Here is a 20154-nt window from a genome sequence, read left to right as displayed (position 1 = left end):
CCATCTCTATCTATGCATCAAACATATTTGCTCACAAAATCCAATTCTACTTTATAATCTAAATTTACGAAATTGTTTCTCCAATTTAATTTCAATTCGTGGCATATATGACTGTCAGTATAAACACTTACACTACTTTGCTCTTCAGAACTATTAGTAAGTTCTATAGTATCACCAACATCTGTTTCGACTTCTAAATTTGATATTTGTACAGCATCAGATAAAAAAGGCCGAACATTCTTTATCGTTGTTTCAAAATCTTCTCCACCTTCAGCCATTATTGCGGTTATTTCAATAGCGATGAAATGGAGACAGCACACCTGCAAAAAAGAGTTGCCATTTATAGAAGATACAAATAATAACAACTCCATTTATCAAGATCTGGAAGAGCAAAAATAAACACTGAACATAGCTGTTGCAAATAAAATATTGCTACGATTCTATAGTCTTAAACTAAGTAACAGAAAAATAAAAACCGACGACAAAATCGCTAAAATTCAAGAAATAATTTAATTCTCTAAGTTTTAAAATCAACATTTTAGAGTAAATTACAGTATTGTGAATTAAAGCGAAACAAAAACAACGTTCAATCATGTATCCAAAGGAATAGAGTATTCCTAATGAATTCCAGGTCTTGAATGTTCTGATATACCGATAACCTTGAATGTACCGATGTGCCAACGGTCTTGCTGTATAACAATATGTAATACAGAATGTCTTTGAATGAATTTACAATAATCCCAAAATAGTGATTTAGTTCAAGCGATAATGAGCATTCTGTAAATTCCCATAAATAATTTTCAAAAATGATTCCTCCCAAATCAAATCTAAACACAACAGTAAATATTAATGCAAACTAAAATGAGAAACAGGAATAAGATTAGGAATGAACAATTGTTCACTTCGTCTTCCTTATACAATCCCAAAGACTCTATTTCGCAATACGTCCCCATACTGACTATGTCGCTTTTAGATCTCAATCATCCCAGAGGAAAGTAACCCCAAACTATAAATAGGTTCATTTTCTCGACCATTCTAAAGTCATGATCAGGCTAGGACTACAACTGAAGCCTAAGTAAACAAACTATTTATAACTTATAAATAATCATTATCGAAACAATAGCTGTGTAATATGCTTTTTTTCAAATGACCATTACTATCTACGTGCAATGATAAATATTCAATCATGTCAGAAATCTGTATTTGTACATTTTGCTTATTTCCTGTCTATATGCGGTTTTCACTATATCAAACATACATTCATCTAAATCTAATTCATTTTTTCCATTTTTCTACTTCAGATGTATACTGTTTGATATGTAGGATCCTTAAAGTCTTGCTTTTTGAAAAAACGTAATTGTCGATCTTTTTCTAATGCTAATATTCTCTGTGTCAGGTTCAATATCATTGAAACATTCATAGGAATTACTACCATACCAAAACCTGTACTCGTTTGTATTTGCCTTAAATGAATCGCTGAGTCTTTCAGTGATAGTTTTGCTTAAAATGAGCTTACTTATACACCTCGATTGTTTTCTTGCTGAGAGGCGTATTAATAAAGAATCCTCTGTCTGGTTGTACGGATTTGAGTGGTTAATTTTATTTATCCGTGGTTTAATCTTTTTGTTTGTTTCTTAACCGTGTGCAAAACCGCAGGAAGCATTACTTGCCAAGAGCAATTAGGTATTTGGTCAGGAATCCATATATGAAGTGCTTATTTGCATTTGGTCAAGAATCCATTTGAAGTGTTTATATGTATTTGGTCAAGAATCCATGTGAAGTGTTTTTATGTATTTGGTCAAGAATCCATTTTAAGTGTTTATATGTATTTGGTCAAGAATCCATTTTAAGTGTTTGTCTGTATTTGGTCAAGAATCCATTTGATGTGTGTCTATGTATTTGGTCAAGAATCCATTTGATGTGTTTATATGTATTTGGTCAAGAATCCATTTGATGTGTGTCTATGTATTTGGTCAAGAATCCATGTGAAGTGTTTATAAGTATTTGGTCAAGAATCCATTTGATGTGTTTATCTGTATTTGGTCAAGAATCCATTTGATGTGTTTATAAGTATTTGGTCAAGAATCCATGTGAAGTGTTTATATGTATTTGGTCAAGAATCCATGTGAAGTGTTTATATGTATTTGGTCAAGAATCCATGTGAAGTGTTTATAAGTATTTGGTCAAGAATCCATTTGATGTGTTTATAAGTATTTGGTCAAGAATCTATGTGAAGTGTTTATAAGTATTTGGTCAAGAATCCATTTGATGTGTTTATATGTATTTGGTCAAGAATCCATTTGATGTGTGTCTATGTATTTGGTCAAGAATCCATGTGAAGTGTTTATAAGTATTTGGTCAAGAATCCGTTTGATGTGTTTATAAGTATTTGGTCAAGAATCCATGTGAAGTGTTTATAAGTATTTGGTCAAGAATCCATTTGATGTGTTTATATGTATTTGGTCAAGAATCCATTTGATGTGTGTCTATGTATTTGGTCAAGAATCCATGTGAAGTGTTTATAAGTATTTGGTCAAGAATCCATTTGATGTGTTTATAAGCATTTGGTCAAGAATCCATGTGAAGTGTTTATAAGTATTTGGTCAAGAATCCATTTGATGTGTTTATCTGTATTTGGTCAAGAATCCATTTGATGTGTTTATCTGTATTTGGTCAAGAATCCATGTGAAGTGTTTATACGTATTTGGTCAAGAATCCATGTGAAGTGTTTATATGTATTTGGTCAAGAATCCATTTGAAGTGTTTATATGTATTTGGTCAAGAATCCATTTGATGTGTGTCTATGTATTTGGTCAAGAATCCATTTGTTGTGTTTATCTGTATTTGGTCAAGAATCCATTTGATGTGTTTATGTTTCATCTTCTCACGTTGAAGTTACCCAGCCAACTTTATTGTTCGCATATATTTGTATACACCATTGCTTTATGTTACGGCCAAGGCTGCGACATGACTACAGTAATTATCACAAATGCTGAAGATAAAGACGAGTATGAGAGTCAAAGACCAAACTAATAACTTCGACAAGTTAAAATAAGAGATATTTAAAAATTTCACTTTGATTTTACAGGTTTCATGAAGTACTGAGGCTTGAAATTCGCTTACACACAGCTTCCCTACAGCCGTCCATGGATGGGATGTAATCGATATGAAGTTCAATTCTTTCAAGTACAAAAGTTCTACAAACAATTACTATTTTCAGATATAAATAACATAATTATAGTTGTGTGTGTGTGTGTGTGTGTGTGTGTGATTTAGAATTTTAACGTAGCTTAAACAATTTTTCAATCATATCGCTACGATGTCTGCAGTGTGGCAGTTTAAAGTGATGTCTAGCACTGGGGCATTATGCCGCAGACATGCAGCACGATGTCCCACCCAGTCACATTGTCCTGACACCAGGCCAACCAGTCCTAACCTCTTAATGCTGAGTGCCATGCGAGGCAGCTGTTAGTACCACTTTGTAAGTCTTTGGTATGACTCGACCGGGGATAGAACCCACGATCTTCCGCATCCGAGGCAGACGCTCTAACCATTGGGCCACCGGAGCAGTCTCAGAATTATATTTAAAGCATTGTTTATAAATAGCGTCAAAGTACACAAGAACGGCTCATGAATACATCATTAGTTCCTTGGTCGTGTTATGAACTAATAACATCAAATTTCCTGAATGACATCATGTAAATCCTTGTTTTAAAATAATTTTAAAAAACTTAGAGAAACAAGTAAATATACAAGAATAGAAAAAAATACCCATCTTCCTTCCCTGTATAACAAAGCTCATCATAACAAAACAGCTGAATGAAGGCTTTATACCAAAAAGAGGCTAATTTAGGGGTGGAGGAAACAATAACACAATGTTCTTATATTAATACTAACGATATAAATATACAATATTCTAACTAACCACTGTTACGTGTTTATGCTCTTACAAAACGTATCAAGAAAAAGGTAAAGTTGACAAGCTTTGTAAAATTTAACAAATAATTTATTTCCCTATAAAACAAGGTAAAAATGAGAAAAAGAACTTATGGTTTTACGAATCAAACCCAAAAATAATCCATGAATAATCCAAGAATTAAAAAATAGAAGTCCTAATGATAAAAAGTTCTAATGAAACTGAGTTCGAATCCTGATGAAATCCAAAATGGAAGGTGATGACATAAGCTGTAGCCAGCATCGTACTGATGTATCAACAGTTCATTGCTGAATTACAGAAAATAAAATTCTAGTGTTTAAATTCGGTTTAAATTTCGATAACTGTCCTTGTCCAAGAATTAATTTAGAGCACAAGTGTTTCCAAGAAAAAAGAATCGCTTGAAATCAAAAAAATAATTTAAAGAAAACAAAATAATTAGCAAAACAAACTGGTCACAACATGAAACACCTGGACGTCTCCAGTGTTAAAGCAAGAAATGACTATTCTTTCTCAAACATCAATGATAAATCTAGCTACGATGCAAAACAGATGCCCGGGTGTGGGTCATTCCACTAGAAAAAGAAAAAAAAAACAACCTAATTGATACAGATATTTGTCACGTATTCCAAGTCTCGCCTCGATTTCACTTTATAAATCTTACTCTGAGAATTTTTTTTAAAAATAATATAAAATAAAGTTGTTTACTTCAACTCTTACTGGTTCTGAATCAAGGTCAGGAACCAGGTCAGCATCAGATACAAAGTTTCTATTATTAGTTGCTTACGAAAAACAGTCAGGTCAAACTTAACTCTGTGTGTGTGTGTGTGTGTGTGTGATTTAGATTTGTAACGTAGCTTTAACGATGCAGTTTAAAGTGATGTCTAGCACTGGGGCATCAAGCCGCAGACATGTAGCATGATGTCCCACACAGTCACATTATTCTGACACCAGGCCGACCAGTCCTAACACTAACCTCTTAATGCTGAGTGCCTAACGAGGCAGCTGTTAGTACCATTTTTGTAAATCTTTGGTATGGCTCGGCCGGGGTTTGAACCCACGACCTCCCGCATCTGGGGCGGACGCTCTAACCACTAGGCTACCGACGCTGAACTGAATTGAATTTCTTGAAAAAATCAAATCCAGTAAATAAATTACATTACTATAGCATGTAATGAGAAAAAAATTTAAACTAACAAACAAAAAATTAAATTAAATCAAATATAATATTAAATCAAATATACATACCACCACACTGTTACTTAGCACATGTTGTTATATACACATGAATGAGTGAACTAAGAAAAGCCAATACCTGGCTAGATCATACACAGGTGAACTGTCTAAGAAAACTCAAGCCAAAACCGTAATGTACTAGTGACAGGCATAACTGCATGTAACAGCGAACAAAATCATAACAATGAATAAGAGACAAACTAAACTAAACGATATATCTTCCTGGTGAAGGAGGGTTGGTTGGGACCACAAAAGAATTCTTTGTTTTCCATATGTACAGCTGGAAATAAAATAACAATGCATAGCTATGAGAGAGAGAGAGAGAGAGAGAGAGAGAGAGATTACACCTTTTAAGATTACTATTAATGGCTAAATATCCTAAAGTAGCAAGAAAAATAAACTGAAATAAATGTACAAAGAAAAAATAATTCTTGAATTTGCATGATCTGGATATATCTAAGTTAACCCTTTTCATGGACCAGTTTTATTTGTGAGTAAGTCTTTGTTTGCTCTTCTTGTTCTGTTGTTGCATGTGAACAGCGATAGCCATCTCCATAGAGCTTATTGATATGTCTACATATCGCAAAAGATTACTAAATGAAACTTGGTAAGTCTTCATGTATGAGTTATAAAGAGTTTTGCTATAATAGGTTAACACTTCCAAATTTCCTTAATGGAACACTTCTTTTCACCCAGAGAAAGTGTTATGCCTATTACCTCCACACAAACAAGCAGGTTCGTGTTACCGGGACATTGAAACAACTGGAACATGTTTAGGTATATCTATAAAACAAATAGGACATGTTATGGTATATATGTAAGTATGTGACGTGCGTTTGCATCTGTGTCAGAGAGGGGGTGAGATAAGGCAGACCAACCGCAACAAACCTGTCAATTCAGAAAATTATTCCAGGTTTTGACTGAAATGAAAAGCACATATGGATTCCTTGTCTGTTGCTGACTAATAAAGCACAAGCGTTAGCTCGGAATTGATCACGTGATTTGTACACGGCGAGTTGAAAAATAAATATAGGTCGACATACCTTTCAGGTAAAAGTTAAAACAGCATAATGTTCTTTTTAACATTTAGAGTAACTTTGCAATGTGGTTTCTACCTGTCTCGTTTTATCGTATATGCTCACATCTCCACCGCATATATATACACACATATGTATGTATGTATGTATGTATGTATGTATGTATGTATGTATGTATGTATGTATGTATGTGAACGAATCTAAAGTTATATATGTATGATAATGTATATATTCTTCCTTCACCATTTATACTATATATGTATAGCCTATCTTGTGCTGAAAACGACATTAAACCATACAGCAAAAACAACAACAACAACCTGATTCGGGTGGAATCGCCTAGAATTTTCATCACCCCACTTTCACACATGGCTTGTTTGAAATCACCAAGTACTTAAAGCAACTCACATTTAATCCGGTTTGTTTGAAATCACCTAGAATTTATATCGCATCACATATCCACTTGGATGGGTGTGACCACCAGACATATACATGAATCGGAGATTCTTACCCAGTTCGTGTGCATATCTTTTCACCTTACATTAACCCAAATTCCCACCAGGCTTATGTTATGCTATACAACCATCAATGTAAACCTTTGATCGATGAAAAAGATAGTCAAAATGTTGTATATCATATCTGATATACCATACATTGATATCAGTGTTGTTATTTGTTTTAAATATATAAATATGCACACGTAAAAATTTATTTATAATCAGTTTTCAGGGTACTGATCGAGAAGCTATCTAATGAACTGAAACCTAGGCTCTGTGGGAGGCTTACTGCAATTGCAATGAACTGAAACCTAGACTATGTGGGAGGCTTACTGCAATTGCAATGAACTGAAACCTAGGCTCTGTGGGAGGCTTACTGCAATTGCAATGAACTGAAACCTAGGCTCTGTGGGAGGCTTACTGCAATTGCAATGAACTGAAACCAAGGCTCTATGGAAGGCTTACTGCAATTGCAATGAACTGAAACCTAGGCTCTGTGGGAGGCTTACTGCAATTGCAATGAACTGAAACCTAGGCTCTGTGGGAGGCTTACTGCAATTGCAATGAACTGAAACCTAGACTCTGTGGGAGGCTTACTGCAATTGCAACGAACTGAAACCTAGGCTCTGTGGGAGGCTTACTGCAATTGCAATGAACTGAAACCAAGGCTCTGTGGGAGGGTTACTGCAATTGCAATGAACTGAAACATAGGCTCTGTGGGAGGCTTACTGCAATTGCAATGAATTGAAACCTAGTCTCTGTGGGAGACTTACTGCATCTGCAATGAACTGAAACCTAGGCTCTGTGGGAAGCTTATTGTAATTGCAGTCCAACGACTTTCCAAAGTATTTCAACCTCTGTAGTCAGTTGTTGTTGTTGTTGTTGTTGTAGGGTTTAACGCCATTTTTCAGCACAAGATAGGCTATACATGGCGGCCAGTATAACTGGTGGAGGAAGAACCCTGGAGAACCCCGAGAAGAAACCACCGACCCACGAGAAGCTGCTGGCAGGTTTTCTCATGTACCCACGCTAGCCGAGCCTGTCTTTAGTCAGTGTCTGCAGGCAAAGTAGCCAGTATTAGATATCATTTACAAATACTTTATTTTATTATTCTCTCGATGAGCTTGAAATCTTTAATTTTGCTAACTTGTATACCTTTGTAATTGAATGCAGGAAGGCCGATTAGGGGTAAAATGATCAAATGAGTTGATACTTTTCCCGTAATAGCTCTAAATTTGAAGACACTACAATTTGACTTCTTTTATAAATAGACCGAATCATTCAGGCGAAGTGTCCTCCATTTTGACTTCTTTTTTATCTGTCCGAAGAACATTGCAAGACAAGATGGACTCCTCACCGCTAACATTACCCTATGTCTCATTGATCCTTACGAGTTATTCGTCCATGCAAGGCCTACGATACTGTACCACTCAGCAATTTCTAAAGGACTGCTCAAAAATACTAGTGCCAGCCATGTATTAGCCATTATGTTGGTTCCTTTGGATATGATGTTGCGACACCTAGGTGAGTATCACTATAAAAACATATATCTTCAAATAGTTTAAACTTTAGCATCTCTTATAAACTTTCCTGGAAGGTTTTGTATATTTTAAAGATGTACAGTTTAAGAAGGAATCGGTATCAAGAGCAAATAGTATAAAAAAAATCATATTGTACCAAAACTGACGAAACGGTAAAACTAGGCTACTCATTCCTAACAAATTTCATGCGAATAATATTAGAATAAACATTATTTTTCCTATGGAATAAATAAACTAAGCGTTCAGACGTTGAAGAAAACTACCGATTGGCGCATGTTTCCCACTAACATATCGTTACACTGTTATAAAGAATGTGTTGATTAAAGCTAATGCACTTAACACAAATTATCCAAGTTGCTCTAAATTACTAAATAAGATTTTTCTCCTGTATACATACTTAGTACAATGGCAGAAAAATCTCTACTTTGCCCAAAAGGGGGCAATATCTAGTATCGATGGGGATAACAGGTTTTATGTAACGCACAATTTCGATTTGCAGAGAATGAGCACTTATTCTAAACTGTGTAAATTTGTGTGGCTGTTACTTTTCGAATCCTAATAATAGGCATCTATCAAATTAAAAACTGTTCTTGATTTTGCTATACACAATAATTTAGGACTTTTCTTTATACTGTTTTTCCACCATACATCATATCTTTGTCAAAGTTTTTGCCTGGTGGAATGCATCAGTTCATCTTTTGCGACTGTTCTTCTAAATATCTGAATATATTAGCGTTGTTCTAAACGTGTCCAAATCCTAAATATTTGAATATATTGGCGTTGTCCAAAACATGTCCAAATCCCAAAATATCTAAATATATTAGCGCTGTCCGTGTGTGTGTGTGTGTGTGTGTGTGTGTGACTCGGATTTTTACAATAGCTGGAAAAAATTCAGTAATATCGTTAAGATGTGTAGCACTGTGGCATCATGATGTCCCACCCAGCGAGGCAGCTGCTAGTACCATTTTTGTAAGTCTTTCGTATGACTTGGCCGGGAATCGAACCCAGACCTCCCGCAGCCGAGGCGGACGCACTAACCACTATAACACCGGAGCGTTGTCCGAAATGTGTCCGGTTCCTAAATATCTGGATGTATGAGCGTTGTCCTAAAACGTCCAAATTCCATACATATATATCTATAACAATTCTCACTATTTGTATGCATTTTTTGTTTGGGGGTTGGGTTTAAGATTTGTATGCATGGAATCCTGAGAACGTTCTAATCGATGCAACCAGTATTTTATTATGTGAACAATGATTCATATGTCTATGATTTTTAAAGATCCGTCTTCTTAATCTCATGTCGACACAACCTTTAATGACGGCTTCCATACATTACAAGATTTTATAAATTTTAGTTTTTACTCTTTCGATATTCGAAACCGGGTCGGCTGGTCACATCTACGTCACCCATCGCCTTCCGATCCCATCTCAGCAATGTACACATCACTAAATGATAAAATCAAAATCTCTGGTACACGCATTCGTACGTAGCACACACACACGAATACGCTCATAGGCTTTTGAAATTCCATCACTGTAGTAAGAAAATCTCAGAACATCTGAGACACACACCCTACAAAATAAATAATTAAAAAAAGAATAAGAAAAAGTAAACAATAATTTTCAATCCTATTGGTTGTTGTACCGAAACTTAGAAAGTGCTAGTGGTTGTATAACAAAATCCCTGTTTCTAAAAATAGCTTTGACGACATGGCATGCGCGTGCCATATTAGTTCTCATTTGTGTGCCGATTCGGTTGGAAAGGATAGTTAATCAATTGCCACTAGGACAAGCAGTTTAATTTTCCACTTTTAAAAACTTTGCCCAAAACTTCACATTTAATTTTTAATTAAGTCACTGAACATGAAATTGGAAATTTCAGGTTACTCATTCGTAAATTCCGTGACAACTCTGATTTGAATTGATCAACATTAGAGTGTGAGGAAACCCTTGCACGTGCTCTCAAATGTTTTAGAGACTGTTTTAGAGTAGTAAAGAAATGTTTTCGATTGCTATATTTCTACTGAAGTTTTAAAAACTAAGAATCAAAGTAACAAATATCTTGTTTAACAGGCAGTTGATTAAGTAGTTGTACCTATTTGTAATTATAATATTGTAACATAGGTACTAAAAATGTGTAGTTTCTGCTGTGCTCTTTTGAGGTCATAAGGTCCAAATACACTGTATGTGTGTGCACGTGTGTGTGTGTGTGTGTGTGTGTGTGTGTTCGAAGAAAATAAAATAGAGATAGACCTGGCAAGAAACTGACCGTATTCAAATTTAGTATGTAAGATTCAATGGAAACATTACCCAAAGATAGATCCCTTGTCTGTTCTCAACTGATGTCATCTCAAGTTACTCAGAATAATGCATGTGATACACTTAAAACACTGTAGTTAATTTATTTTTTGGAACAATTTACATATGTTTATATACATTCAAAATAGCATGATGTTCAATGTGAAAATTGCCACGATATGGATCATCTCTGTGTTAAACTTGCATTCATACATGTAACATAGGCACTTTGGTTCCCTGTATTGCATTTATACATTTAACATAGACACTTTGGTTCACTGCGTGTATACTTGCATTCATACATGTAACATAGGCACTGATTATTGATGATCAGTAAGGGTATGTACAGTTGTACCGTAGAGATCAAACTAGTTTCTTACCTTTGGCCCGGGACCACAAGTACATGGTGTCCCATTCAAACCCCTATCCAGTGCAGGACTATGCATGGAAAGATAATCACAAACACATAAACCAACATTATAAGACATTCTATACATTCTAAGACATGCTACTCTTCTGATTTTGGGGTTATTTCAGATTTATCTAAAATCGCCCCCGCTCGCAGACTCAACCTCCTAGTGGCTGTTTCAAAATTTGAAATTCTTCTGCATAATGTCCACACCGTCCATAATCATACGCTGATATTTAAAATATCAGCATTATGTTAAGCCTCACACTGACTAATCCCCGAGAAGAAAATGCTATTATTGCTCCAGATCAGGAAATTTTTAACATAATTCTCTTAGCAAGTACCCCTAAAGTAACTCTGTTAAGACGGAATTGAAAAATCATTATTGCCACTGGCTTGTCTCCTAACATCATTATCTCGACCCCCTCTAGTGACCCCATTCTGCATTATGAACTTTATTCGTCTATTTCTCCGGGTATTTAAATGCTAGAGGATTCTTAACATCGGAAACTGACATAATGCATTGGACTCAATCATAATACTGTTTCAAAGAAAATTCATGATCATTCTTTCTCCTGGACAGTATGCTAACAATTCTCTTAAACCAAGAGCCAGTGAGGAACATGCTTTAGGTACCTTCAGATAGGGCGATTCTTGGCAGAATTGTGTGTGTAAGGAACTAGACAGAATTCATACAGGAGCTGAGTATATTATCATTCTTTGTTTGGCCTCTCGGGTAGCAGAATATTGTTAAACCCTTTGTTACGACTTTAGGTATTAATATATGTAACAGAAAGGAAGTAAGACCAACAGAATAAGCAAACTTCAAAAAATAATTTAATTCCATAATAGGCAAACTGAATTAAATTTCACAAAAATCATAAGTGTCTTGTCACAAGTCAAAGAGTATATAATATTCCCAATAAATTACAATCTTCTTGAATGATATGATATGCAAATAACCTTGAATGTCCTGATATACCACTAATGCAATCCAGAATATCTTTCGATGACTTCATAAACATTCAAAGTAATGTATTAATCCAAAGTCAATGAGCACTTTAGTAATTCCAATGAATAATTTAAATAAATAATTCCTCTTGAACTATTTCTGATTCCAGCAACTCAACTGTAAACGCAGTAGAGTCACAGAGACTGATCTATACAGGAATTAACTAATTGTTTATCAATACCATATCTACGCACATCTCCACAACCCAAAAGAATGTTTTGAAATTCAAATGGAAAGAAGTCAAATATTAGTATACATCTTGTTTACAACTTACAATCATGGACAAACGTCAGATATGCAAAAACTCTATCCACAATCCACGATCATGGACAAAAGTCAAGAACACAATATCAATTAAATATATATACTTGGAAGAAACCTGACATATTTCTGTTAGAAGCTAATTACATCGCCATTTATTTCCCTACAGTTTATGCCAACATAGGGGTAGTCAGACCCATAATTTACCGAGTAGCAGACCCATAATTTACCGAGCTTGACAATACGGAAACTGGAAGTTGATATTTGCTCTGTATGAATTTTCAAAAGCAGGTCACTGTGACATATTTTGTTTGTGGCAAATATAACATTTGCGTCATCTTCTAGGGTATTATTCAAAATAGCCATGCAATTGTATTATGATATCAGCCTCCATCTATAGAAAACTATTCCTATTAAAGTTGGTCAATGTGACCTTTAGACATTTTAATCAATATTTCAGATACTAGTTACGGTCTAGTGGTGAAACTTGCCCAAGGGAATTAACTCCATGCGCAGTACACCAATCCTACAAAAGGAGGTCACTATGACTTACACATCATGCTTTTTTAATTTTAGCAATTTTTTATAGTTCAAGTCTCTCATTCTTGCAAGATTTTAGCTAGGCTGTCCTATGACAACTCTTTTTCTTTGCTATTTGATAAATCATATTTGAGGAGTGTAATGATTTTTTCCTCTCCATTCAAACATCCATGAATCTCTCAATCATCTCTATTTAACTGTAACTTTCTGTACACAGATCACTCATTGACCTGAAAATGTTAATAACAACGATATTTCTGGCATGTTGAATGCTTCCCATACATGCTGCAAACATCAAGTATTGTGACTGTGTTTCTTCTTCCGGAAAATACTGTAGTCAGAACTTCCACATCGCATCTAGACACCTACCAATGAATCATTCACCTTTCTACTACATGGCTATTACACCACCATTTAATTATGAAGCGATTGCATCATTTGTCATGAAAAGGGACTTCACAGAGTCTACGTGAAGTACATACACATGATTTTATGTTAGAATTCAATGGCAAAGGACTTTTGACTGCCCCCCTCTTTCTGTGTGTGTGTATATATATATATATATATATATATATATATATATATATATATATATATATATATATATATATATATATATAACCACAATACAAGCCATTGTCATGCCGTCTTGACTTCTAAACAACTTACCGAACATGTTATGGTTGCTAGTAGCTAGTCTCAAAGTATGCGACGTTTGCGTGTGTATGTTTGTGTGTGTGGTAGGTGCGTGCTGATGTGTGTGTGTGTACGACAGAGAGAGGCAATATGCATGCCTCTATCAGAAGCGCCCCTTTACAAACAATATGAGGCTTCGATGAAAATATGTAGAAGTAAGAGTACTTTGTAAGTATCCAACTAATTCCAACTTACACGTTACAGGGCCAGAGCACGCGATTCTTACACAACAAGGTTCTATAGACTTATTTGCTCAAAGTCAACACACGTCAGTATACCATAGAGATACTATTGAAATTGGCTTTACGCTCTGTTGTGACACCCGAGAGCTTGGTTTTGTACGTTCGGTAATTGTATCGTAAATGCTCCTATGTTCATCATATAAATATGCATGACGATGTAAAACATTAAATATACTGTTCTTGTTGTTTTGCTTTTACGCAGTTTTTTTTAGTGCAAGATAGACTATTCATGGCGGCCAGTATAACTGGTGTAGGCAGAACCGGAGAAGAACCACCTACCCACGGGAAGCTACTGATAAGCTTTCTCACATACCCACACTGGCCGAGCCAGAGACTCAAACCCAGGCAGACAAGTGAGATGGCAGTGATCAGTAAAGGCGAGCCCTTTGTTCATAGTTTATAATGTGTATTTTAAAAGGGAATAGTTAGATTAAGATATTTTGTTCACTTTATTTTCTCATTACTGTTTAAACAGAAATAATTGGGGCATACTGTTTAATCAAGACCTCCACATCTCGATTTCTCGAGCTGGAGAAACAGAAGAATAAATCAATAAAAAATAAATTGATCCACTAACTAGAAGAAGAAAAAAAAACACATTACTAGTGAACAGTAATGGGTATCTATACGTCCAAACGTCCATGTGTATTGTTTTTTTTTTTACACGTGTTATGTCTTTGAAACGCACTCTACATTTAAGCTGTCTGAATGCCTCTAGTTCGATTGTTCAGCACGTATTGATTACAACGAGGTATCTGGTTTGAAGGTTGTAAGCCTACATTGATTACAAATCGTTACACCAAAATTATCTCTAGAACGAATATTCAGTGGACATTTTTGTTGGGCATCATGCAGCTCTTATTCATGTAGGTTGTAACCTTTATTCACTATAGATACATCTTATTGTTCCAGATAAAATCAATAGTATGTATAAATCTCCTTTAGAAATGGTTCCGCTTGCAAAAAGTTCTCAGTTTAAAGTACATTCTACGCTGAAAAGATATATGTTGTTATATAAAATGTAATATACCTATATAGAATTCAAAACGTTTTTAATAGAGCTGTTACAGTTTCTGCCCACCCACCCCCGCAGCTTGTACATACCTACCGATTTTAAAATGGAAAACGTATCAAGATTATCCGATATACACAAAAATTACTTATTTCATTCATTGATTTATAATTTCTAACGCGACTGCAGCCAAAATCTTCCAAACATTGTGATCTTTCACACCAAATAAAAGCTGGAAGAGTCCATTTTTAATGAAGGGGTCGATGCACAAACCACACATACAAAGAAGATAAACACTGCATCGACTGAATCCCATGTATGCAATATCTATCTATCTATCTATCTATCTATCTATCTATATATATATATATATATATATATATATATATATATATATATATATTTGGCAAGAAATTGCAAAAACAAAAATGGGAAAATATACTACTGGAATTTAATTATAACTTTATAATTAGTACAGGTAATAGACCATTTTGAACTATATGTGATTTAATTCGCAATACTGTAAGTTCTTTTTAAATTGTCACCTCTTTATTCAAGTGGAGTGCATTCTTTGTTGACTTTTACAAAACTTGTTAGTTTTCGCTCTTTTATATTACTTAGTTTAAAACCATAGAGTTGTGATACTACATTCTGTGTAATATTGAATGCATTCTTTGTAATATATGGAGAAATAAATATATCAATCAATGAATCGTATCACAAGATTCCTGTGAGAAAATTTTATTACAGGCATTGAGTGTCAGCCAATACTGGCCCAGATAAATCTCCAGTGACCTGGATATTCCCGATGCTGAAAAGTGGCTCCAACACGTTTAACCGGTGAAGACACCAGTCACAATCTATGGTTTGAATTACCGGAGTTTCATTCAGGCCTGGCACGACGTAACCAATCACAATAACATTAAAGAATGGATTGTGGTCCTTTTTCGGTCTCCTCCCGATACAAGGTTTACATTTCCTGTGCGTTGGTCAAGAGGCGTATAATTGAAACCAACGACGTAATGTTAATTCCAGCACGGCTCTCAATCTTCCTTCTGATGCTATCCTACGGCTCCCAATGTAAACTTACTGCGTAATGCTAATTCCCATACGGTCCTCAGTCTACTGCGTAATGCTAATTCCCATACGGTCCTCAGTCTACTGCGTAATGCTAATTCCCATACGGTCCTCAGTCTACTGCGTAATGCTAATTCCCATACGGTCCTCAATCTACTGCGGCTTTAAAAGTAAACTTAGTGGATAATGTTTCTCCCCAGTGATGCATATCTACCACATTATTACTACTTCCGTTGATCTAAACGTAATAGATGTAGCATGTAAAGTACAGTAGAAAAACAGCTTTATGCCCAAACTTGTCGGAATAAATTTATATACATCTAATGCAAGGAAGGAAAGAGGATGCAAAGACACCGAAAAACTGGTACAGGTCTTGAGTGCAAGAAACTCATTCAGTGATGAAGATTTGTCTCTCCGCAGCATTGTCTTGGGAATGGTGGCACAGGAATTGATCAACGTGGACAGTGCCGCAGTATTGTTTTAGTATCTTCTCTACCTTCATGATCTGCTCGGTTGTGATACAACTTCCCAACTGCATGGAACTGGAAAAGGTATTGGACTCGTGAAGATCAGGCAGCTTGAAGAGTATGCAGAGGTCTTCAATAATTTTAATTCTGATGATGATGATAATGTGGTTTTGGCTAGATAAAAAAAAACCTTGGTTGTTGTTTACAGTGGTAAATTAACCCATGATTTGCTTCGTTATAAGCGTTTCTGTTAGAAGGTAAGAAAACTTTGACCTTTGTCCAGTTGAGGTCACTGTAGTCCGATAAATCACCCCCTCCCCATCTGAGCTGATACTGACGGACGATATGTGGGTATAATGCCACCTGTTCATTAAAATGTGCAATTTTGCTGCATACAAATCGTTCCGGAACAAATCTGCGTACACATTGAAGAGACATACCGGTAATCGGTAACAGACATTTATCTAGCGCGAAATTCAAAATGGCCAAAGGACAGATGGTTGTGCTATTCCACGTGGATTTACAAGTAAAAACAAAAACAACAAAGGATTTGCTCCTGAAACATAATGTACATGTCTACAAAAGAACCCTTCAGCCAACGATAGGTCCACAGCCGCGAGAAATACGGATAAGTCTATAAAATGTAACCTATGTGTGCAGCCAAATGTTCTGCAAATTTTTGCAGCTTATAATGAATAGATGTGATAAAAATAAAAACATAACCATTTGTAACCAACCTCTTCTTAGTAAAAAAATAAAATAATAATGATAATAATAAAAATAAACAAAATCAAAATTAATAAATACGACGGTCAAATAAATCCAAACAATGTTTTTTTTTCTTTTTCCCAAAAGATTTTGCTTATTTTATGCTACATAAAAATTAGTATGCTAGTAATTTTTTTTTTAAATTTCAACTTGCTACAATTTAGACTTTCATATCTGAATCACGGTGGAAGTCTGCATCATGCTCACATGACCTGAAGGAAAATTGAATAAACTATGACATCCCAAACCTTAAATTGTTTAATTCTATTTACTACTAATAGAAAACTATCAAGGGGAAAAAGAAGTATGACGCACAGACGCCGCAGGGCTAAGTCACAAGGCGCCACGCGAAGAGGAAGGGCCATCGGAAGAGCGACGGAAAATTCCACAGGACGGAAATGGACAAACAAAGCAAGTACACGGGGGACTAACAAATATAACGAACAACAAAGATTGCTAATAACCAAAAGGGACTAACCTCAATTTCAAATATTCTTTCAAAATTTCTGAACTTCTAAATAAGAAAGGAGAAGGAGTAGGTCCGCAGATAAGGGAAGCATATACAAATAAATAAAATGCGGCTCCTTACTCGGCTCCTTACTCGGACTACGCCAACTCCAACATTAAAGATTAACGAGAAAACGACACACCATAATCACCCACATGAGACATTAGCTTGACTTATTTTTTTTTAAATAAAAAAAATAATGCACCGTTTTCTTCGGCAAAATTCAAAACACTTAAAATAAAAATAAGAAGATGAGAGGAGGGGGACGAGAGGGGAATTCGTAAGACACCCAATAAAAGGATGTCACCGCCAATGCGGGCTGCAGCCCTCATCTCATCCCCCGACTCGGACCAAATTTTTGTCTCCAAAATACAGATCTTAAAAATCTGAAGTCAAAAAATGGAGAAAAACTTCATGGTAAATTCGATACACTGTCATCCTAACACAAACTCAATTAGAAAAAATACAATATAGCAAAACACATATAGCATACACAGGACATAGGCGACCTCTGGCAAAGGTTACTGAGGAAGAAAAAAAAAGGGAGGGGGAGGAGATTCCGACTAAGAGCAAAACCTATGTCGGAGGAACCACCTCTTAGTTAACACTAGGGAACAAAAAATATCCCACTCAAAATTTTTATATAAACAAATTTTGAACTAAATTCTTTTTATAAAAGATAACAAACTTACACACCTGCGGTGGATACAAATACACAAGAAAAACTTTCATTTTTTTAAATGGGGGGAGGGACATCTGTCTGGTGCCCCCCCCCCCCAAAAAAAAGATAATGAATAGATGATATCATCCTCTAAACTAAAAAAAAAACAAATATCGTCACGGGTGAGAGGCTGATTTATCGACCTACGGTCACTGCCTCCAACATGTTCCACAGCCAATTACCACTCTCTCGGTGTCTACTATCACGTTCAAGTTCGGAAGGCAATAATGCGACTGTAAGACTGATTGTAGCATAGCAAAACCAATTTTCAATGTTCACCTGCCTGCGGTGAATGTCGAGGTTCTGAATATACCAATGCTAATCCCATGGACTGTGATATGGAGGAGACAGAATGTTATGAGGACTGACATGTTGATATTTATCATTTTCATGTATGACTATTCTAGTTAATTCTTGACAGTGAATATTTCGATTTTACTTGAGACAATTTGACAATAATTACACCTGACATTGCTGTCATCAGTGTAGTATTTGTACAAGTTCCACATTATTGATTTCTTAACTGTTTCCAGTAAATGATATTTTCTATTATCTTGTCTTAACAGATTATATTGATGCTAAGTAATGTTTATGTGCAATCACAACCTGAATGAAAGCTATTACAAACATTGTATGTTAATTTTTGAAATTTAGGATCTCTCATAATGTATTTCTTTTTATGATAAGTGTATTAAACATATACAATTATTATTTTTGTTATTTTTGTTTTAAGCATATCATTAAAATACTAAGCTTAAATTCTATTAAGTTTTAATGTAATGCATCAGTTACTACAGGTAGAGATTTCTGATGCCGACGGATGTGTATATACGTCCAGTGGTACATGTCATTTTTATGTAAATTCAATACTTCCACCAAATATTGTTTCCTTTTCTTTTAGCATGATGTGTTATGTACTTTATAGAAATGCATTGCACAAAAATAATTTTTATTAGCAGTTTCTTTTACCTTGTTCGAAACTTTGAGACAATATTCATAGACTACTACACCGTATTTCTTCGAAGGCGTTCTTTATGCGAGGTATCCGTTTAAACGGGTCCTTTTCAGACCTATGTAATGGGTGGAACTATTTCATTACAGTTATTTCCTTACTGAATGACGATTCAAATACATTCTTTGGATCCCAATGAAATATTACAGAAATACAAACATCCAGATACAAAAAGAACATGTATTTTATATGATATGAATAATTAGGCTCAGTGTCAATCATTCAGGGTGGCAAATAAATGGTTGATTTATACTGGGTCAAATGTGCGCTTGCACTCCAAAACTGTAAGAAAATGCATGTGACTCTATAGCGTACTAAAGGGGAGGGGGACGGGTGATTTCCCTGGGAGCCAGATGTCTTGGAGCACCTAAACCACGGGCACTAGAGGTATTGGGGCCATCATCTTCGCTTCGGGCGCCATTTATCCTTAGTACGCCACTGATGTGACTTGTATAGTTTGATAGTGACCTAACTAAATGAGGAAACGTATTTAACAATTTGGAGACATTTACAAACATGGAGAATTAAAAAATTTTTTTATACCATTTTGACTTACCTTGATGTAATTTCAGCCGTGTTCTTACTAACGACTTGATAAAACTTGTGCAACTGTCAAATCCTTGTTTATCGACTGCGGTATCAATAACTGATCACGTGATTAATTGGGCACAGTTCATGAATGCATTTTCGGGAAATCAGGTCACCCAGATATCTTTTGTGTATCGCATTCTTCGTAATGGTATCCTGTTTGAAACTGTTATGAGATATGTGATATGATGGTGATTGTCTGAAAATACCCTATTTGCTATATAATCTAGGTAGGTTTGTTGGTCATACGTTTATTACAAAGGGATTGTTGACAAAACGAAAAAGCACTCCACCC

At 35.4% G+C, this 20154-nt stretch overlaps 1 protein-coding gene across 2 annotated transcripts in view; it reads right to left on the bottom strand.

Moving 5' to 3' along the window:
* The window catches only part of LOC149798147 (BTB/POZ domain-containing protein 6-B-like), a 33676-nt gene extending 13761 nt beyond the window's left edge, over positions 1-19915 (bottom strand). The window contains exons 1-2 of one of the 2 annotated variants that reach the window (XM_089963251.1): positions 19828-19915; positions 132-320 (exon numbers count right to left, since the gene is read on the bottom strand). In XM_089963251.1, the coding sequence (XP_089819377.1) occupies positions 132-278 (147 nt within the window). In that variant the 5' untranslated portion in view covers positions 279-320; positions 19828-19915. Of the gene's footprint in view, positions 1-131; positions 321-6058; positions 6119-19827 lie in introns of those variants that run through there. The other variant, XM_089963252.1, reaches the window with a different exon arrangement.
* Between the last annotated feature and the right edge of the window lie 239 nt (positions 19916-20154).

The sequence above is a fragment of the Sinohyriopsis cumingii genome, chromosome 6 (assembly GCF_028554795.1).
Source record: "Sinohyriopsis cumingii isolate HCF-2022 chromosome 6, ASM2855479v2, whole genome shotgun sequence".
In the NCBI taxonomy this organism is placed as follows: Eukaryota; Metazoa; Mollusca; class Bivalvia; order Unionida; family Unionidae; genus Sinohyriopsis; species Sinohyriopsis cumingii.
Note: the sequence above shows the minus strand (reverse complement) of the source record. Positions and strands in the feature narration are given on the sequence as shown.